Source organism: Xyrauchen texanus, chromosome 32 (genome assembly GCF_025860055.1).
Source record: "Xyrauchen texanus isolate HMW12.3.18 chromosome 32, RBS_HiC_50CHRs, whole genome shotgun sequence".
NCBI lineage: Eukaryota > Metazoa > Chordata > Actinopteri > Cypriniformes > Catostomidae > Xyrauchen > Xyrauchen texanus.
Genome location: NC_068307.1, coordinates 54297 through 78021, shown reverse-complemented (window position 1 = coordinate 78021; position 23725 = coordinate 54297). Strand labels below are relative to the sequence as shown.

Below are 23725 nucleotides of genomic sequence, written 5' to 3'. Positions count from 1 at the left end.
GAGCAACCTGGAGTTAAGTGTCTTACTCAAGGACACAATGGTGGTGGCTGTGGGGATCGAACCAGGGACCTTCTGATTACCAGTTATGTGCTGATTAACAGTTATGTGCTTTAGCCCACTACACCACCACCACTCCATAAAATAAACATTTCATTCATTGAGCAGCAAACTAGAGTAATATTAAGTCTGTTGTGTGTAAAGAAAAATGTATATCAATATATTTAATAATAAAACATTTGATTTTGTTACGGCAAGAAGTAGTATGGATGCGCATGACTGACACGGCGTAGTAAACGACATTTCCCATGAGCACCCGTGTTGGTGTGCGCGTCATCGATGCAGTGACTGAAGTGTGTTGTGTGGCGGAGAGCAACTTCTCAGATCAGATCGGGGTGTGGCGGATTAGAAAACATTGAAACAAATCACAGATCAGTTGCAGTTGCTGCCTAACGGCGCTCGGCGAAATCGACTCAAGGACAGAAAAATAAGAAAGAAAAGGGATTTGGCTTTTCCTCTTTGCCGGATCCAGTCGCAGATTTTTCCCTCGACTTCTTTATACCTGTGCAGAAGGGTTGCGCTAAACTTTTTTTTTTTTTTTTTTTTTTTTTTGGGGTGGAAAACTTTTGGATTAGTGGATATTGTTTTATGTGGATTTTGATATTTTTGGAGACTTAAACATCAACAGTTTATCGGTTCCAGGTGGTGTTCTCAATATTAAATCAATACGTAACGCCTTATTAAAGATTATCTGGACGCATTTTTGGATTTATAGTGTCTTGAAGTCGCTTCCCTTCATTGACTTGCGACATTTTTTTTCCAAAGCCAAAAGAGGAAGTTATCCGAGTCTATTACTCACGGAAGACTCTTTTAAAACATCTCCTGCAGCGTGACAAAAGGTTTATACCTTTATATTTCTCCTCTTAAATCGATCCCTGTAATCCGTCGCCCTGAAGCGTGCATTCGGAACTATGGGCTGTACCGTGAGTCAGGACGATAAAGCCGCGGCCGAGAGATCCCGAATGATCGACCGGAATCTGCGGGAGGACGGAGAGAAAGCTGCTAAAGAAGTCAAACTGCTGCTGTTGGGTGAGTGACAGATCACACTGATACATCTTCTGTCACCAAACGTTACTTTGAGACATGAATAAGTGCCTCTTTTTAACCGTTGAAAGTGAAACATTGTAAGTTGAAGTTTGGAGGTCATGTTAATGTTCTTGGGTCTGATAGTAAACATGTGTCGGATTATCAGAAGGTAAATACACATGTTTAGGATTTAAGCAAGTATTGTCTTGTTTCATAATTGCAGTGTCACAAGATATTTTCTGATGTAGATGCAGGTGGTCTGAAATGTTTTCTGTGGATTTAAAGACTAAAGTGATCATTAGTGTTAGTTACAGTATTGTGTCACACCAGCAGGTGCTTGAAGTTTGGACACACCCCCTCTTCTGCAGTACTACTGTTCTTATGTAGGGACAATTCATATTTGTCTACAAGCGTGAACTTATTTAAGCGTAAACCTTCATGAAAAAGTCTCAAAGATCATGAGAAACACAATCTTTCTCAATCTAAGAGAAACAGAACGGCTTGTTATATGTGGAAACCAAATTACTGTTCTTCAGGTTACTGTAGTGCGACTTTTAGAGGAGGTTAAGGAATATTCTGACAGTGACACCACACACACACACTGTATATACACACTCTCACACACACACACACACACACACTGTATATACACACTCACACACACTGTATATACACACACACACACACACACACACACACACACACACACACACACACACTGTATATACACACTCACACACACTGTATATACACACACACACACACACACACACACACACACACTGTATATACACACTCACACACACTGTATATACACACACACACACACTCACACACACACACACACACACACACACACTGTATATACACACACACACACACACACTGTATATACACACACACACACACACACTGTATATACACACACACACACACACACACACACACTGTATATACACACACACACACACACACACACTGTATATACACACACACACACACTGTATATACACACACACACACACACACACACACACACACACACACACTGTATATACACACACACACACACACACTGTATATACACACACACACACACACTCACACACACACACACACACACACACACACACACACACACACACACACACACACACACACTCACACACACACACACACTCACACACACACATACACACTCACACACACACACACTCACACACAAACATACACACACACTCACACACACACACAATACACACACACACACACACACACTGTATATACACACTCACACACACTGTATATACACACACACACTCACACACACACACACACACTGTATATACACACTCACACACACTGTATATACACACACACACACACACACACACACTGTATATATACACACACACTGTATACACACACACACACACACACACACACACACACACACACACACACACACGTTGGTCTACCTATCATTATGAGGACTTTCCATAGACATAATGACTTTTATACTGTATAAACTATAGATTCTATCCTCTAAACCTAACACAACCCCTAAACCTAACCCTCACAGAAAACCTTCTGCATTTTTACATTTTCAATAAAACATTGTTTAGTATGATTTTTAAGCGATTTGAATTATGGGGACACTAGAAATGTCCTCATAAATCACATTTATAGCATAATACCCTTGTAATTACTAATTTGTAACTTACAAAATTGTCCTCGTAAATCACAAAAACACGCACACTGTATATATACACACTCACACACTCTCACACACACACTACACACACACACACACACACACACACACACACACACACACACACACACACACACACACACACACACACACACACGTGTGCACTTTGCCCTGATCCCTACTATGTTTTGACCGAAATGCAGGAATTCTGTGGGGAATGTTTTCGGCTCAAACAGAAGTCTAGAACATTCACCATGTGCCAAAGAAAGGGGTGAAAGTACAATTGTTTTTGGCAGTTTGTGTATTTGCACATTTGATAGTGAACCTTGCAGAAACATGAAATACTTGCTGTGTTTTGCTTTTTACACAGTACTCAGTCCTTTCGCAGTTCCTTTTTTTACTTGGGAAAATTGCAGCTATGCTGTACCTCTGTTTTCCATTAAACAAATATGTCAGGCAGACAACGGTATTTCCAACTGAGATTTTGGATTTGCCCAGTATCGAACGTGTCTTCCAGTTACTTTATTTTGACTGTTCTCTCCTCCGTCAGATTCCTGCTGTCCAAACCTGTTACTCATCTTTTATGATGATGTCTGTCTCTCAAACACCAGCAGCTTGGATCAAACCTTTCAGTCATTAGTGAGTCTGCAGGTTGGACACTAATCGCTGTCAGTCATTACTTTAACTCTCAAAGTATTAAAGAGTTCTAATAGCACAGATGCAGAAGAAACTAGAGATTTTAGTCACCGTCTGAGGAGGTTCAAATGACAAGTAACTCATTACTTTCAAAGTTGCAAGAGATTTCTTGGTTTGAAAAGTGTCATGTCTACTGACCTACACACAATCTGGTTTGACCAGCAGTGATTAACCTTTTCAATCCAAGAAGACCATGTTAACTGACACACAGCTGACAGATGTGTAAATGCCACGAGAGGAAAACACGCCATCGCTCAACCTCCGTTCCTCTCTTTCCAAACTCAAGTTCTCCGTTTAGAGACGAGGGTTCTCTGAGATGGATGCTGCTATTTTTAGCTTGAGGCAGATGAAGGAAAAAGTCTCAAGTTGAGGCCTTCACTCCGAAACGCCTTTAACGATATGATGATGAGGGCCTTTTCATGGTGGTTTTTGTTCTTTTTACTGGGCTTGCTATTTAGAAGAGGTCTCTTCAGGTTTCCTGAATGTTCTTCAGTTTAATGGCCGCACTGAATTCCAGCGCTTTGCTCTGTTGATTATTCTGATTTGCTCTTTTTGGGTTTGTTGTAGGGATGCACCAATGCTAGTTTTTCTGTTCCGATTCCGATATTGGAAATCTCAGTATCGGCCGATCTGGATCCGATATCGGTGTTGTTTTTTTGCATAATTAGTTTAGAATATCTTTACATTATTTTGTGGCTCTAATTGGGTATACTCTTTAATATGTATAGAAACACAAACCTCTAACTACACATTATTTCAATATAAATATATAGCTTATTTAAGGGGATCTATTATGCAAAATTCAGTTTTACATGGTGTATGAACATAAATGTGTGTTGGCAACGTGTGCACAACCATCCTACAATGATAAAAGTCCACCCAGTCGTTTTAAATCCCCATTAATCATAAACACTGTCTCAGAAAAAGCCGTTCACCGATTCTGTACAAAGTGATGTCACTTTGTACAGGCCCCGCCCACGACTGTTGACAGACACTGCTGACGGACATGTTTGTGTGTGTGTGTTGTTTCGTTATAGTGCATAGCGAACTTTGTAACAGTATTTGTGTGTGTGTGTGTGTGTGTGTGTGTGTGTGTGTATGTGTTGTTTCGTTATAACGCATAGTGAACATTGTAACAGTATTTGTGTGTGTTGTTTCGTTATAGTGCATATTGAACATTGTAACAGTATTTGTGTGTGTTGTTTCGTTATAGCGCATAGTGAACATTGTAACAGTATTTGTGTGTGTTGTTTCGTTATAGCGCATAGTGAACATTGTAACAGTATTTGTGTGTGTTGTTTCGTTATAGCCCATAGTGAACATTGTAACAGTATTTGTGTGTGTTGTTTCGTTATAGTGCATAGTGAACATTGTAACAGTATTTGTGTGTGTTGTTTTGTTATAGCGCATAGTGAACATTGTAACAGTATTTGGGTGTGTTGTTTCAGTTATAAGCGCATAGTGAACATTGTAACAGTATTTGTGTGTGTTGTTTCAGTTATAAGCGCATAGTGAACATTGTAACAGTATTTGTGTGTGTTGTTTCGTTATAGCGCATAGTGAACATTGTAACAGTATTTGTGTGTGTTGTTTCGTTATAGCGCATAGTGAACATTGTAACAGTATTTGTGTGTGTTGTTTCATTATAGCGCATAGTGAACATTGTAACAGTATTTGGCTGTGTTGTTTCGTTATAGTGCATAGTGAACATTGTAACAGTATTTGTGTGTGTTGTTTCGTTATAGCGCATAGTGAACATTGTAACAGTATTTGTGTGTGTTGTTTCGTTATAGCACATAGTGAACATTGTAACAGTATTTGTGTGTGTTGTTTCGTTATAGCGCATAGTGAACATTGTAACAGTATTTGTGTGTGTTGTTTCGTTATAGCACATAGTGAACATTGTAACAGTATTTGTGTGTGTTGTTTTGTTATAGCCCATAGTGAACATTGTAACAGTATTTGTGTGTGTTGTTTTGTTATAGCCCATAGTGAACATTGTAACAGTATTTGTGTGTGTTGTTTCGTTATAGCACATAGTGAACATTGTAACAGTATTTGTGTGTGTTGTTTCGTTATAGCACATAGTGAACATTGTAACAGTATTTGTGTGTGTTGTTTTGTTATAGCCCATAGTGAACATTGTAACAGTATTTGTGTGTGTTGTTTCGTTATAGCGCATAGTGAACATTGTAACAGTATTTGTGTGTCTGTGTTGTTTCGTTACAGTGCATAGTGAACATTGTAACAGTATTTGTGTGTGTTGTTTCGTTATAGCGCATAGTGAACATTGTAACAGTATTTGTGTGTCTGTGTTGTTTCGTTACAGCGCATAGTGAACATTGTAACAGTATTTGTGTGTCTGTGTTGTTTCGTTATAGTGCATAGTGAACATTGTAACTAGGGCTGCACGATTCTTGCTAAAATGTGAATCACGATTTTTCTCCATGGGAATTGAGATCACGATTCTCATTTTTTTCAAACAAAATTTATTGCACTCAAGTACAAAAAAAACAACAACAACAAAACACAGGACATTCAGTATAATAAAGTGCAGCAGGAGTAACAAACCATTTTCTCCTTTCTTTATTTTAGACCCCTTAAAGTGAATAAGCTTTATGTTGTTGAACATAAGAAAACATTAACATATACAATAATAAATAAAAAATAACTAAATAGAACCTGTGCTTTTTGCTCCAATTGGCACAGAACCTTAAAGGTTCTTGGCCAAGAACACTAACCTTTCAACATTGTGAGGTTTCAGGGAGGAACGCTGGCATGTTACAATGTTCCCCCCTGTGCTGAAAACCCTTTCTGATGGGGAACTTGTAGCAGTGATACAGAGGTATTTCCTTGCCAGCACAGACAGTTTTGGATATTGTCCCTTGTGTTCTTTCCACCAGATTATGGGGTCATCTTCGCTGTCAATGTTTCTTGTGAGCAGATATGAGCCTAGCTCCATGTCAACATCATTCTCTTGAGAAGCATCAGATGGTGCTGCTGCCTCATTGCCCTTTGCTGCTTTTAAAAACAACCTAAGGTCTTTCTCTTCTTTTCTACGGGGGCAGCGAAGGCTGGGCGCTGGGGTCAGTTGTGGGGGACTTTGCTGGAAAAGAGAAAAGATCACATAAAAATCTTAATATTTTACACTTGTTAACACAAGTAACATCTCAGCAGTTAAAAGTTATGGTGGGTTAGCTAAATTCAATTTCAATTATTTGCAGCTGTAAACAATGTAGCCTAATGTAAATTTATTACTCTGTGAAAATAAATATCTTGAATCATGTAAAGATATACTTACCATACCAATGCTAGTCATCTCATTCTTCAGTCTGTCCTTGACACTGACTTTGTTGTCCTCGCTGACATAGTTCAGTTTAAAACGTGGATCCAATACTGTGGCTATGTCGAGCAGCTCCTGAGTGTGTGGATCATTATACTTTTCTTTAAGGTAATGCAGGATTTTCGACTTAATTGATCGTGCAAGACCTGTATCATCTTCCTGCACTGCCATCATTGTCTCAAAAAGGTGGAGGACCGGCTTGACTGAGGAGATAGTAACATACTGCTCTCTTGACAGAGCATCAGTAAAGTCTGCCAGTGGGGTGAGTGTCTTGTTGATCACTTCAAGGACTTCGATATCCTGCCAGGTTGGTGTCAGGTGTCTAGCCTTCCGGTCAGCAGAGAGAACATGTCCAATAGCAGTTTGCTGTTCAAGGACCCTCTGGACCATAGCTTGTCGGGATCCCCATCTTGTTGGGCACTCTGTTTTAAGCTGGTGTTCAGGCAGGTTGAGCTCCTTTTGGGCAATAGCAAGCTCCCGCCTCTGCTTCCAACTATGGCTGAAGTAGGCCACAAGCTTTTTACAAAGACCCACAGCACGGTCAATCCGGGAATCTTTCATTGCATTCTCTATAAATAAAAATAGGCTTTATCAACTCTGCAGTAAATTAATTTAACATTCCATAAATTTTCTTGCATTAAATGTAAAAATGGCTGTATCAATATTATGGCAAACATAAAGCAGGATCAACTTAATTGTGTGTGCTTCTATTTAAAATTGATTAAAAAAAATGTTTTAAAGTATAAGTAATTAGTTAAAAGGCATATTTAAAATGTAAAAACATACAATACAATCCTCAATGTTCATTTAAGCCTCAGAATAAAAATGGGCATTTATACTTTTATTTTTTCTGCTTATGTCTGGTTAATTTATAAATAAATTAGGACTGCACAATAAATGTAAATGCAGTCGCGATTAGGCAAATGCTGCAATTGTCATGCGCATCTTGTCAGTAAATGCTGCTCCATCTGAAAGCTGGTGATGGAGATTTACTGCTGATTACAGAATCTGCTTTACTGACAAAATGTGCTTGACAATTGCATTAGACCAGTGGTTTTCAATCCACAAACTTAGACAGTGTAGTCCTAAATAGTACCTTGTGTTCTTATTTTAATTCTGTTTTTTGTCATATGTTGTTGTTTTTTATTTTAAAAAAATGTACATAAAGGACACATTTTTCTGATTTAAATTAAAATATGAAAATTATGAAAATGAAAATATGAAAATGTTTAATACACAGCTCACCTATAGCCAGATGTAGCCTATGGCCAAAACATTGAAGCCTTGTCCACTTGTTCAGGGAGGCTGCTTTTACAATGTTTGCTCCACTGTCTGTGGTGATGCACACCATTTTGTCCTCTTCCAAACTCCAGGAGTTGAGACTGTCCTTTAGTCCCTGTGCCAGTTCCTCGCCAGTGTGATCAGCAGGGAAGAACATCGTCTGTAGACAGCGGCTCCTCATGTTGAAGTCATTCGTTATGAAATGCACTGTCAAGCTTAAATACGGCTCCATGGTTCGGCTTGACCATAGGTCTGTTGTTGCCGCGAAGTACTGCATATTTTGCAGTTCTTCCTCGACTGTAATTCGACACTGGGTGTATAGACCTGGAAGTGCAACGGATGAAAAATAGTTGCGAGAGGGCAATGAGTAGCGCTTGTCCAAAGTCTTTATCATTGCCTTAAATCCCTCTTTTGAACTGTGTTGATTGGAGCCATGTCTTTAGCTAAATGATAAGTGATGGCGTTTGTTATCTCTTTGTGCCGCTGGGAACTTGGAGGGTATGGCGATGCTCCGTACAACGTCTGAGTTATGGAAGTTTGCGTGGTTTGGCGGCTGGTATTTTGAGATGTGGCTCCCTTGTCTTTCATGGCTAACTCGTACTGTAGTGGTATTACCTTGTGGTGCTGCGACGATGCAAAAGCACTGCTTGCAAATTATAACTCTTTGCGCATCGTCTTCAGGTTTAAATCCAAAAAAGTTCCACATGGTGGAATGTGCTCCTTTTTTCTGTACCAATGTTGTTACATCCTCACTCTCACCGTCGCCACCAGGATTTTCCACACTGGGGTTCATTTTTACCTCTTACCGCTACAAATCCACCAAGTAAACTGACTTTTACCGTTTAGATCTGCCGCCTTGTTACACGTCAGTGTAAACAGCGGAACGTTGCCAATGAGGGAGAGGAGAGAAGTGATTGAGATTGAGCGTGACCAATAACGCGCGAATGCAGCATGATGTAAATACAGGGAAATATACGAAAGTGAATCGCCATCATTAAGAAATGAGATCGCATTTATGTTTGGATCGAGATCGTGATTTTTTTTCGATTAATCGTGCAGCCCTAATTGTAACAGTATTTGTGTGTGTTGTTTTGTTATAGCCCATAGTGAACATTGTAACAGTATTTGTGTGTGTTGTTTCGTTATAGCGCATAGTGAACATTGTAACAGTATTTGTGTGTGTTTCGTTATAGCACATAGTGAACATTGTAACAGTATTTGTGTGTGTTGTTTCGTTATAGCGCATAGTGAACATTGTAACAGTATTTGTGTGTGTTTCGTTATAGTGCATAGTGAACATTGTAACAGTATTTGTCTGTGTTGTTTTGTTATAGCCCATAGTGAACATTGTAACAGTACTTGTGTGTGTTGTTTCATTATAGTGCATAGTGAACATTGTAACAGTATTTGTCTGTGTTGTTTCGTTATAGTGCATAGTGAACATTGTAACAGTATTTGTCTGTGTTGTTTCGTTATAGTGCATAGTGAACATTGTAACAGTATTTGTGTGTGTTGTTTCGTTATAGCGCATAGTGAACATTGTAACAGTATTTGTGTGTTATTTCGTTATAGTGCATAGTGAACATTGTAACAGTATTTGTGTGTGTTGTTTCGTTATAGCCCATAGTGAACATTGTAACAGTATTTGTGTGTGTTATTTCGTTATAGCACATAGTGAACATTGTAACAGTATTTGTGTGTGTTATTTCGTTATAGCACATAGTGAACATTGTAACAGTATTTGTGTGTGTTTCGTTATAGTGCATAGTGAACATTGTAACAGTATTTGTGTGTGTTGTTTCGTTATAGTGCATAGTGAACATTGTAACAGTATTTGTGTGTTATTTCGTTATAGTACATAGTGAACATTGTAACAGTATTTGTGTGTGTTGTTTCGTTATAGCGCATAGTGAACATTGTAACAGTATTTGTGTGTGTTATTTCGTTATAGCACATAGTGAACATTGTAACAGTATTCGTGTGTGTTGTTTCGTTATAGTGCATAGTGAACATTGTAACAGTATTTGTGTGCATTGTTTCGTTATAGTGCATAGTGAACATTGTAACAGTATTTGTGTGTGTTGTTTCGTTATAGTGCATAGTGAACATTGTAACAGTATTTGTGTGTGTTATTTCGTTATAGCATATAGTGAACATTGTAACATTATTTGTGTGTGTTTCGTTATAGTGCATAGTGAACATTGTAACAGTATTTGTGTTATTTCGTTATAGCACATAGTGAACATTGTAACAGTATTTGTGTGTGTTGTTTTGTTATAGCCCATAGTGAACATTGTAACAGTATTTGTGTGTGTTGTTTCGTTATAGCGCATAGTGAACATTGTAACAGTATTTGTGTGTGTTATTTCGTTATAGCACATAGTGAACATTGTAACAGTATTTGTGTGTGTTGTTTTGTTATAGCCCATAGTGAACATTGTAACAGTATTTGTGTGTTGTTTCGTTATAGTGCATAGTGAACATTGTAACAGTATTTGTCAGTGTTGTTTCGTTATAGTGCATAGTGAACATTGTAACAGTATTTGTGTGTGTTGTTTCGTTATAGCGCATAGTGAACATTGTAACAGTATTTGTGTGTGTTGTTTCGTTATAGCGCATAGTGAACATTGTAACAGTATTTGTGTGTGTTATTTCGTTATAGCACATAGTGAACATTGTAACAGTATTTGTGTGTGTTATTTCGTTATAGCGTATAGTGAACATTGTAGCAGTATTTGTGTGTGTTTCATTATAGTGCATAGTGAACATTGTAACAGTATTTGTGTGTGTTATTTCATTATAGTACATAGTGAACATTGTAACAGTATTTGTGTTATTTCGTTATAGCACATAGTGAACATTGTTACAGTATTTGTGTGTGTTTCGTTATAGTGCATAGTGAACATTGTAACAGTATTTGTGTGTGTTATTTCGTTATAGCACATAGTGAACATTGTAACAGTATTTGTGTTATTTCGTTATAGCACATAGTGAACATTGTAACAGTATTTGTGTGTGTTTCGTTATAGTGCATAGTGAACATTGTAACAGTATTTGTGTGTGTGTCGTTATAGTGCATAGTGAACATTGTAACAGTATCTGTGTGTGTTGTTTCGTTATAGCACATAGTGAACATTGTAACAGTATTTGTGTGTGTTTCGTTATAGTGCATAGTGAACATTGTAACAGTATTTGTGTGTTTCGTTATAGTGCATAGTGAACATTGTAACAGTATTTGTGTGTTTCGTTATAGTGCATAGTGAACATTGTAACAGTATTTGTTTGTGTGTGTGTGTGTGTGTGTGTGTGTGTTGTTTCGTTATAGTGCATAGTGAACATTGTAACAGTATTTGTGTGTGTGTGTGTGTGTGTGTGTGTGTTGTTTCGTTATAGTGCATAGTGAACATTGTAACAGAATTTGTGTGTGTTTCATTATAGTGCATAGTGAACATTGTAACAGTATTTGTGTGTGTTTCGTTATAGTGCATAGTGAACATTGTAACAGTATTTGTGTGTGTTTCGTTATAGTGCATAGTGAACATTGTAACAGTATTTGTGTGTGTTTCGTTATAGTGCATAGTGAACATTGTAACAGTATTTGTGTGTGTTTCGTTATAGTGCATATTGAACATTGTAACAGTATTTGTGTGTGTTGTTTCGTTATAGTGCATAGCGAACATTGTAACAGTATTTGTGTGTGTTGTTTGGTTATAGTGCATAGTGAACATTGTAACAGTATTTGTGTGTGTTGTTTCGTTATAGTGCATAGTGAACATTGTAACAGTATTTGTGTGTGTTGTTTCGTTATAGTGCATAGTGAACATTGTAACAGTATTTGTGTGTGTTATTTCGTTATAGCACATAGTGAACATTGTAACAGTATTTGTGTGTGTTGTTTCGTTATAGCACATAGTGAACATTGTAACAGTATTTGTGTGTGTTGTTTCATTATAGCACATAGTGAACATTGTAACAGTATTTGTGTGTGTTATTTCGTTATAGCACATAGTGAACATTGTAACAGTATTTGTGTGTGTTGTTTCGTTATAGCACATAGTGAACATTGTAACAGTATTTGTGTGTGTTGTTTCGTTATAGCACATAGTGAACATTGTAACAGTATTTGTGTGTGTTTGTGTGTGTGTTTTTCGTTATAGTGCATAGTGAACATTGTAACAGTATTTGTGTGTGTTGTTTCGTTATAGCGCATAGTGAACATTGTAACAGTATTTGTGTGTGTTGTTTCGTTATAGCCCATAGTGAACATTGTAACAGTATTTATGTGTGTTATTTCGTTATAGCACATAGTGAACATTGTAACAGTATTTATGTGTGTTATTTCGTTATAGCACATAGTGAACATTGTAACAGTATTTATGTGTGTTATTTCGTTATAGCACATAGTGAACATATCCGGCAGCCATATCACCCTGCATGTCTTTCCTGGTTGCCCACTACAACGAAACAACACTTACACACACACACAAATAATGTTACAAAGTGTTGTTTTGTTATAGCCCATAGTGAACATTGTAACAGTATTTGCGTGTGTGTGTGTGTGTGTGTGTTGTTTTGTTATAGCCCATAGTGAACATTGTAACAGTATTTGTGTGTGTTGTTGCATTATAGCCCATAGTGAACATTGTAATAGTATTTGTGTGTGTTATTTCGTTATAGCACATAGTGAACTTTGTAACAATATTTGTGTGTGTGTGTGTGTGTGTGTGTGTGTGTGTGTGTTGTGTTTTGTTATAGCCCATAGTGAACATTGTAACAGTATTTTTGTGTTTTGTTGCTTTATAGCGCATAGCGAACTTTGTAACAGTATTTGTGTGTGTTGTTGCGTTATAGCGCATAGTGAATATTGTAACAGTATTTGTGTGTGTTGTTGCTTTATAGCGCATAGTGAACATTGTAACAGTATTTGTGTGTGTTGTTGCTTTATAGCGCATAGCGAACTTTGTAACAGTATTTGTGTGTGTTGTTTCGTTATAGTGCATAGTGAACATTGTAACAGTATTTGTGTGTGTTGTTTCGTTATAGCGCATAGTGAACATTGTAACAGTATTTGTGTGTGTTGTTTCGTTATAGCGCATAGTGAACATTGTAACAGTATTTGTGTGTGTTGTTTCGTTATAGTGCATAGTGAACTTTGTAACAGTATTTGTGTGTGTGTGTGTGTTTGTGTGTGTGTGTGTGTGTGTGTGTTGTGTTTTGTTATAGCCCATAGTGAACATTGTAACAGTATTTTTGTGTTTTGTTGCTTTATAGCGCATAGCGAACTTTGTAACAGTATTTGTGTGTGTTGTTGCTTTATAGCGCATAGTGAACATTGTAACAGTATTTGTGTGTGTTGTTTCGTTATAGCACATAGTGAACATTGTAACAGTATTTGTGTGTGTTGTTTCATTATAGCACATAGTGAACATTGTAACAGTATTTGTGTGTGTTATTTCGTTATAGCACATAGTGAACATTGTAACAGTATTTGTGTGTGTTGTTTCGTTATAGCACATAGTGAACATTGTAACAGTATTTGTGTGTGTTGTTTCGTTATAGCACATAGTGAACATTGTAACAGTATTTGTGTGTGTTTGTGTGTGTGTTTTAGTTATAGTGCATAGTGAACATTGTAACAGTATTTGTGTGTGTTGTTTCAGTTATAGAGCATAGTGAACATTGTAACAGTATTTGTGTGTGTTGTTTCAGTTATAGCCCATAGTGAACATTGTAACAGTATTTATGTGTGTTATTTAGTTATAGCACATAGTGAACATTGTAACAGTATTTATGTGTGTTATTTCGTTATAGCACATAGTGAACATTGTAACAGTATTTATGTGTGTTATTTAGCTTATAGCACATAGTGAACATATCCGACAGCCATATCACCCTGCATGTCTTTCCTGGTTGCCCACTACAACGAAACAACACTTAGCACACACACAAATAATGTTACAAAGTGTTGTTTTGTTATAGCCCATAGTGAACATTGTAACAGTATTTGGCGTGTGTGTGTGTGTGTGTTGTTTTGTTATAGCCCATAGTGAACATTGTAACAGTATTTGTGTGTGTTGTTGCATTATAGCCCATAGTGAACATTGTAATAGTATTTGTGTGTGTTATTTAGTTATAGCACATAGTGAACTTTGTAACAATATTTGTGTGTGTGTGTGTGTGTGTGTGTGTGTGTGTGTGTGTTGTGTTTTGTTATAGCCCATAGTGAACATTGTAACAGTATTTTTGTGTTTTGTTGCTTTATAGCATAGCTGAACTTTGTAACAGTATTTGTGTGTGTTGTTGCGTTATAGCGCATAGTGAATATTGTAACAGTATTTGTGTGTGTTGTTGCTTTATAGCATAGTGAACATTGTAACAGTATTTGTGTGTGTTGTTGCTTTATAGCGTATAGCGAACTTTGTAACAGTATTTGTGTGTGTTGTTTCGTTATAGTGCATAGTGAACATTGTAACAGTATTTGTGTGTGTTGTTTCGTTATAGCGCATAGTGAACTTTATAACAATATTTGTGTGTGTTGTTTCGTTATAGCGCATAGTGAACATTGTAACAGTATTTGTGTGTGTTGTTTCGTTATAGCGCATAGTGAACATTGTAACAGTATTTGTGTGTGTTGTTTCGTTATAGTGCATAGTGAACTTTGTAACAGTATTTGTGTGTGTGTGTGTGTGTGTGTGTGTGTGTGTGTGTGTTGTGTTTTGTTATAGCCCATAGTGAACATTGTAACAGTATTTTTGTGTTTTGTTGCTTTATAGCGCATAGCGAACTTTGTAACAGTATTTGTGTGTGTTGTTGCTTTATAGCGCATAGTGAACATTGTAACAGTATTTGTGTGTGTGTTGCTCATCCATCATTGCAAAACTGCTGAAAAAAAATCTATAACAAATAAATAAAAAATCAAATAACCATTCTGAATTTTCCTGTTTCATTCTCAAAGTTGACATTGTCAAAACTCTGCCCTCTTCTGGATATGGGGTGGGGAGCACCAGCTCATTTGCAATTTAAGACACACACACACAAAACAGCTTGTTTTTATTCCCACCCAAAAATTGACATTTTCAGCATGGTATAATAAATGATCTGTGGGGTATTTTGAGCTGAAATTTCACAGACACATTCTGGGGACACCAACGATTGAAATTATATCTTGTGAAAAGGGGCAGAATAGGTGCCCATTAAGAAACACTTTATTATTAACTAGTGTACTGGATAATGTAGCAGTCATTTTTGGAGCTTGACAGTAACTAACATGACTAACACACAGTATCGGATTGGTATTTAGATTGGGCTCGTCAGATCGATACCCGATCCGTATAAAAACATCAGTATTGGAGCCGATACCGATCCAGTTATCAGATCGGTGCATGTCTAGTCTGTAGTTTAGTCGGTTCTGATCTTGAGTGGGTTACACCCAGACAACTCTGACCATCTCCGCACCTTCACTTCTCATTGTTCTTGGCAATTTACACTCTTAACCAGTTCTTCTGTTCATTATTATTTTCAGAGAGGTTTTCTAATATACGTTTAAGATTCCCTTCTGTAAGAATGGTTTTACTCTTTCAATATGTCCAGGATTCAGAATCGAGTGTTTGATGCTCCCGGAGCACATTTCACAGTCAGAACCGGTTGAACAGTTAGTGGATAAAGCATGTTTTGGGCTTTTTGGTTCAGCCATTGGGCTTAATAGCAATGAGGAATACATGATAAATAGAGCGAGAATATCTCCCAGAACTCAACCGCTCATCCTGTGTGCTGTTTTTCTTCACACTCGTACTGTACTGACAAATAAATGCTGATGGGAATTTGGCAAAAAGCCCTAAAACAAACAAGCAAAAGAAAAGCCATCAAGCCCTTTTGGGCAGGAGCGATGACTGGCACTGGCCGTGGCACTGGCTCAGTGTTTCCCTTCAGTGTGACAGAAATGGTCTCTTGGAAGTCACATGCCTTATTTGTCTTGCTGTTTAGTGTGGAAAATGATCTGTTTAGGATTGGCTTTATAAAGATGTCACGGTTCTTAAGCATGTATTTATATTGTTCACAGTCGTGTAGAATAATGAAGGTTTGAAGAGCTGCACCGTATGATTACAGGGTGAGGTAATGGCACACTACAGCCCTACTCAAACAGCAATTGTTTCTCAGGGTGACGTCTGTAAAAGTACATTTTCACGACTCCTCTGTGATCACATGATTGCAGTGGCACTTGTTATATGGAAAATTCATCAATCCACAAACAGTGTCCTCTGTATATGTGTTTAAATATGTTTGAATTTAAGCTAAAGTGAAAATAAAATGTTTAAAGCACGAGTTAACCCATTTCCAGTGCACATTTTCACATACGGAGGAAGACAAAATTAAACAAATCAAGAAACTGTAGAGACGAGACTGTTTATCAGCGCAGTTAGATAAAACTGTGAATGGAGGGACACGTGTTTCATCACCCACATCACTCGCTCCTAACCCCAATACCGGGTCAGTGCAAGCAGGGCTATCAACTGGCCAACCGGGGCCAATAGCTTCGTTTCCACCATCGGGCCTGTAGCCCTGCAGCTTTGCCCTAAAACCCTGACTTTAAATGCCACCCTGGTGCCAACGTCACACATCCCGCCCATTTCATAAGCAAGAGGGTTAGCTCAAGCTGATTTATATGATTGAGCATAAGCTCAAGCTGATTTATCTTGTTATTTAGCCAAAATGCATAAATATAAATATATATATAAATATATTTAGTTATCTAGAATATTGAGTTTATATTGGAGTGATGGTGGCGTAGTGGCTAAAGCACAGGGCTGTTAATCAGAAGGTAACAGGTTCTAACCCCATGGCCACCACCATTGTGTCCTTGAGCAAGGCACTTAACTCCAGGTTGCTCCAAGGGGATGTGCCCTGTAAGTTGCTTTGGATAAAAGCGTCTGCCAAATGCATAAATGTAAATATTGTTTGTAAACATTAGCTAGTTAGTAAGATAAGTTAGTGTTGACAACTGACCGACTGTAACTGTCATGGTGTCCCGAGTCTCTCCACTAACAGCAGGACGATGTCCCAACACACCATCCATGATCTTGAACAATGATCTTTGGTCACTTTGGTGAATTTTCATGGATTTGTAATGTACCTGCAATTTTTGTATTTTTCCTGAACCTCTACCGCTGTGCGCTGAATACACAACCTGGATAATTCGGCGAAACTCGGCCTATGACATTGAACCCACCTCGATCCTCAGTTGGCCTTGTTTGGCCCAAGGGTAATTAACGGACAAAAGACCGTTGTCCATTGCCCCCAAGAAAGCCCAGAGGACGAGCGATGAAGCCCCGGAAGTGACAGTGGGAACGCAACGGGCCCTGGCATGCACTAGCACGCACTTGACCCGATAGTGGAAAAGAAACTATTGTGTTCAATTGCCCATTTTCTTTCAAAGATTTAAAAATGGGACCGAAAATGGTTCAAAACATTAGATTAAAGCAATAGTTCACCCATAAATAATTTCTCAACCTTTCGGATTGACAGAGTCTGTAATAAAACCCTAATCAGCATCGGCTCGCCTACAGAGATAACCTTTTTCTTCCTCAACACCAACAGTTCACCATTTGAATTGTAATTTTTGTGTGCAATATTCCTTTAAACTCACATGAGAGACTAAATGTTTCACAGAATGTTACGAAAACCTTAATCGCTAATATTGGAGTACAGTTTTTTTTTGTTAAAGAAGTTGATCATTGTTGAACTAATGTGAGCAGTGACCTGAATGCTTTTGTTTGCACGCACCGATGAACAGTCACTGTGATGAAATCAAACTTCATCTTTCCTCAAAAGAGTTTTGCTCAATGATCCGTCACCATGTGCTCCGCTATTGCCCCAAAGCAAGGTCAAAATACTCATTGAGTCCCTGTTTCTGCTCCCACTGATCATGAGCAGCACACGTCCAGTTATTACTGGAACCCTTTCTGAAGTTACCCTTTCTGAAGTAATCCTTTCTAAAGTAATCCTTTCTGAAGTTACCCTTTCTGAAGTAATCCTTTCTAAAGTTACCCTTTCTGAAGTAATCCTTTCTAAAGTAATCCTTTCTGAAGTTACCCTTTCTGAAGTAACCCTTTCTGAAGTAACCCTTTCTAAAGTAACCCTTTCTGAAGTAACCCTTTCTGAAGTAATCCTTTCTAAAGTAATCCTTTCTAAAGTAATCATTTCTAAAGTAACCATCAAGAGGTCAGAAGCATTTGATATTGTGTTCCAAGAGAACTAGATCATTGTTGAACTTATTCAGCGTAAATGGAGATATTTACCTATAAAGTCCTCTAGATTCCTCGAAGCTTTTTGTCTGAGAGCTGGAGAGTTTACTTGAATAAATTATATTGTGTATATATATATATATATATATATATATATATATATATATATATATATATGTGTGTGTGTGTGTGTGTGTGTGTGTGTGTCTTAACCTCTCGGTGATGTGTTTGGTACCTATATATATATATATATACATCTTCAATTCTGCCTGAAATAAGCCTTGGCCATTTTCACGAGTTTCTGTGTTTTTGGGAATTCATTAATCAGGAAACACTCTCAATATGCTTCAAACAGACTTGGGTTTTGCTTTCCATAAATTTCACTAATCTCGACCACTAATGTCGTGTTGAAGTTTATTGTGGCTTGTCAAATTTGCAAATACTTTGAGTAAGGGAACACTTTCTCTCTGTAGGGAAATCTTCAAATGCATGTTTGATTTAATCCGTTCTGTGTTTCTGCATAAGAACGAAAATCCAAAAGAACATTTTGCATTCCCAGGAGAATGTGCTACAACCGCTATAGCCGACATTAGCATAAAGTTCCCTGTAAAATATAATTATTTTACCTTTTACACAGAAAAAAGCATGAAAATTGATTTCTAAGTAAACATACTATTTATCTTAAGTGAGCTAACCTTTCTAAATAACGTTACACTAGTTACAAGTAAACTTAACTCATCTGTGATTAACATTATTTTAATTGAATTATAACACGTCTTATACAGTATAAGGGAAATGATGACTGAATCTCCGTTATCTTCTCAAACTCAACAAAACTCAAGCAACACAATTCTTCAACAATTTGTCACAACTTAATTTCATTATAAACAGTTATGTGCAGGCACAGAGGGAGAGTGGGGCGGGGTTAGGTGCAGACACAGAGGGAGAGTGGGGCGGGGTTAGGTGCAGACACAGAGGGAGTGTGGGGAGGGGTTAGGTGCAGACACAGAGGGAGTGTGGGGGCAGGGTTAGGTGCAGACACAGAGGGAGTGTGGGGGCGGGGTTAGGTGCAGACACAGAGGGAGTGTGGGGGCAGGGTTAGGTGCAGACACAGAGGGAGAGTGGGGGGCGGGGGTTAGGTGCAGACACAGAGGGAGAGTGGGGCGGGGTTAGGTGCAGACACAGAGGGAGTGTGGGGGCGGGATTAGGTGCAGGCACAGAGGGAGTGTGGGGGCGGGGTTAGGTGCAGACACAGAGGGAGAGTGGGGGCGGGGTTAGGTGCAGACACAGAGGGAGAGTGGGGGCGGGGTTAGGTGCAGACACAGAGGGAGAGTGGGGGCGGGGTTAGGTGCAGACACAGAGGGAGAGTGGGGGCGGGGTTAGGTGCAGACACAGAGGGAGAGTGGGGGCGGGGTTAGGTGCAGAAACAGAGGGAGAGTGGGGGGGTTAGGTGCAGACACAGAGGGAGAGTGGGGCGGGGTTAGGTGCAGACACAGAGGGAGAGTGGGGGCAGGGGTTAGGTGCAGACACAGAGGGAGAGTGGGGTGGGGTTAGGTGCAGACACAGAGGGAGAGTGGGGGCGGGGTTACGTGCAGACGTAGAGGGAGAGTGGGGGCGGGGTTAGGGTGCAGACACAGAGGGAGAGTGGGGGCGGGGTTAGGTGCAGACACAGAGGGAGTGTGGGGCGGGGTTAGGTGCAGACACAGAGGGAGAGTGGGGGCGGGGTTAGGTGCAGACACAGAGGGAGAGTGGGGCGGGGTTAGGTGCAGACACAGAGGGAGAGTGGGGTGGGGTTAGGTGCAGACACAGAGGGAGAGTGGGGGCGGGGTTAGCGTGCAGGCACAGAGGGAGAGTGGGGGCGGGGTTAGGTGCAGACACAGAGGGAGAGTGGGGGCGGGGTTAGGTGCAGACACAGAGGGAGTGTGGGGCGGGGTTAGGTGCAGGCACAGAGGGAGTGTGGGGGCGGGGTTAGGTGCAGACACAGAGGGAGAGTGGGGGCGGGGTTAGGTGCAGACACAGAGGGAGTGTGGGGGCGGGGTTAGGTGCAGGCACAGAGGGAGTGTGGGGCGGGGGTTAGGTGCAGACACAGAGGGAGAGTGGGGGCGGGGTTAGGTGCAGACACAGAGGGAGAGTGGGGGCGGGGTTATGTGCAGACACAGAGGGAGAGTGGGGGCGGGGTTAGGTGCAGACACAGAGGGAGAGTGGGGGCGGGGTTAGGTGCAGACACAGAGGGAGTGTGGGGGCGGGGTTAGGTGCAGGCACAGAGGGAGTGTGGGGGCGGGGTTTGGTGCAGACACAGAGGGAGAGTGGGGGCGGGGTTACGTGCAGACACAGAGGGAGAGTGGGGGCGGGGTTACGTGCAGACACAGAGGGAGAGTGGGGGCGGGGTTACGTGCAGACGTAGAGGGAGAGTGGGGGCGGGGTTACGTGCAGGCACAGAGGGAGTGTGGGGGCGGGGTTACGTGCAGACGTAGAGGGAGAGTGGGGGCGGGGTTATGTGCAGGCACAGAGGGAGAGTGGGGGCGGGGTTATGTGCAGACACAGAGGGAGAGTGGGGGCGGGGTTAGGTGCAGACACAGAGGGAGTGTGGGGGCAGGGTTAGGTGCAGACACAGAGGGAGTGTGGGGGCATGGTTTGGTGCAGATGTAGAGGGAGAGTGGGGGCGGGGTTATGTGCAGGCACAGAGGGAGAGTGGGGCGGGGTTAGGTGCAGGCACAGAGGGAGAGTGGGGGCGGGGTTAGGTGCAGACACAGAGGGAGAGTGGGGGCGGGGTTAGGTGCAGACACAGAGGGAGTGTGGGGCGGGGTTAGGTGCAGGCACAGAGGGAGTGTGGGGGCAGGGTTTGGTGCAGATGTAGAGGGAGAGTGGGGGTGGGGTTATGTGCAGGCACAGAGGGAGAGTGGGGGCGGGGTTAGGTGCAGACACAGAGGGAGAGTGGGGGCGGGGTTAGGTGCAGACACAGAGGGAGAGTGGGGCGGGGTTAGGTGCAGACACAGAGGGAGAGTGGGGCGGGGTTAGGTGCAGACACAGAGGGAGAGTGGGGGCGGGGTTAGGTGCAGACACAGAGGGAGTGTGGGGGCAGGGTTTGGTGCAGATGTAGAGGGAGAGTGGGGGCGGGGTTATGTGCAGGCACAGAGGGAGTGTGGGGGCGGGGTTAGGTGCAGACACAGAGGGAGAGTGGGGGTGGGGTTAGGTGCAGACACAGAGGGAGAGTGGGGGCGGGGTTATGTGCAGACACAGAGGGAGAGTGGGGCGGGGTTAGGTGCAGACACAGAGGGAGAGTGGGGGCGGGGTTAGGTGCAGACACAGAGGGAGTGTGGGGGCGGGGTTAGGTGCAGGCACAGAGGGAGTGTGGGGGGGGTTAGGTGCAGACACAGAGGGAGAGTGGGGCGGGGTTAGGTGCAGACACAGAGGGAGAGTGGGGCGGGGTTAGGTGCAGACACAGAGGGAGAGTGGGGGCGGGGTTAGGTGCAGACACAGAGGGAGAGTGGGGCGGGGTTAGGTGCAGACACAGAGGGAGAGTGGGGGCGGGGTTATGTGCAGACACAGAGGGAGAGTGGGGGCGGGGTTATGTGCAGACACAGAGGGAGAGTGGGGCGGGGTTAGGTGCAGACACAGAGGGAGTGTGGGGGCGGGGTTAGGTGCAGGCACAGAGGGAGTGTGGGGGCGGGGTTAGGTGCAGGCACAGAGGGAGTGTGGGGGCGGGGTTTGGTGCAGACACAGAGGGAGAGTGGGGTCGGGGTTACGTGCAGACACAGAGGGAGAGTGGGGGCGGGGTTACATGCAGACACAGAGGGAGAGTGGGGGCGGGGTTATGTGCAGGCACAGAGGGAGTGTGGGGTTACGTGCAGACGTAGAGGGAGAGTGGGGGCGGGGTTATGTGCAGGCACAGAGGGAGTGTGGGGGCGGGGTTACACGCTGACACAGAGGGAGTGTGGGGGCAGGGTAATGTGCAGGCACAGAGGGAGTGTGGGGGCGGGGTTACACGCTGACACAGAGGGAGTGTGGGGGCAGGGTAATGTGCAGGCACAGAGGGAGTGTGGGTGCGGGGTTACACACTGACACAGAGGGAGTGTGGGGGCAGGGTTATGTGCAGGCACAAAGGGAGTGTGGGGGCGGGGTTACGTGCTGGCACAGAGAGTGGGGGCGAGGTTAAACATGCTCAAAGTTCACCTGAGGTTATACTCCTCTCCCTCATTGTGACTTCACACAAATCATAACTGTAAACAATTATCTGAATATAATCTAAAATGTGTCTGTTTTCAGTAGGCTTACATTGTTCTGTTATTTCAGGAGCAATTTTTATAGCTCACCATAAAATAAAACTCACTTTCCTCATTCCAAATGACACGTGAAACACAAGATTGAGGGATGAGAGGATTGTGATTGTGACGGTCAAGCCCCTAAAAGCACAATAAATGCACAATAAAAGCACAATAAATGCACAATAAAAGCACAATAAATGCACAATAAATGCACAATAAAAGCACAATAAATGCACAATAAATGCACAATAAAAGCACAATAAATGCACAATAAAAGCACAATAAATGCACAATAAAAGCACAATAAATGCACAATAAATGCACAATAAAAGCACAATAAATGCACAATAAATGTTGTCCATATCACTTCGCAAGCAGACCGAAATAAAAGAATGAATTCGCCGAAATCTTCCTCTTCACCCATTCGTATCTGGTGTGTACATTAGTGCGGCGCATTGAACGCACCTGACTCACAACACATTTAGATGAAAAATAATTTGTGCACATTTCTGCTTCTGTCTTCCCATCATAACACCAAATTTAAATGCGATAAAGTGAATGAGGTTTCAGATCGGGACAGTCTTCTGCTCTGGGGGACATGACCCACTCTTTGAGGAATACATGTTGGTTTAATCCAGTCTGTGCACATGTGGATTGTGTGAGACTGATTCAATGTTTCGACTAGTTGAGTTTTATTCATACACACCCACTAATACACACTGGTTCTTTTCATATCTATGACCGATAACAACGATGTGATTATAATAATTCATTCTACAGACAGCTAGTTTCTGTTGGGAATTCCCTTCTGACCGTTTCTACTCTCTTTACAACAGATTACATTCAATTCTTAAAACTTTATTATCAGTCAAACATCTAAACACTGATAATAATCTCTTTCAGAGCTGGGTCTCCCTCTCTCACTCCGGTCTGCTCACCTCTGTGTGGGAACACAACGCTCTGCCAGTGAGAACGTTTACATAGATGTGTGAGATGCCCAGAAATAAGAGGGTATGCAACGGGCACTGCACTGTGCCAGCCATCTGTTTGTGTCTGTATTTGTGGGGCAGGATGGCGTTGACATTGTTCAGGTCTGCTGAAA

The 23725-nt window shown here is 41.3% G+C and overlaps 1 protein-coding gene across 1 annotated transcript in view; it reads left to right on the top strand.

Moving 5' to 3' along the window:
* Positions 1-367: 367 nt before the first annotated feature.
* gnai2a (guanine nucleotide binding protein (G protein), alpha inhibiting activity polypeptide 2a) overlaps positions 368-23725 on the top strand; it is a 72881-nt gene continuing 49523 nt past the window's right edge. Inside the window, exon 1 of the mRNA XM_052101634.1 lies at positions 368-1086. Coding sequence (XP_051957594.1) covers positions 969-1086 — 118 coding nt within the window. The 5' untranslated portion in view covers positions 368-968. The remainder of the gene's footprint in view (positions 1087-23725) is intronic.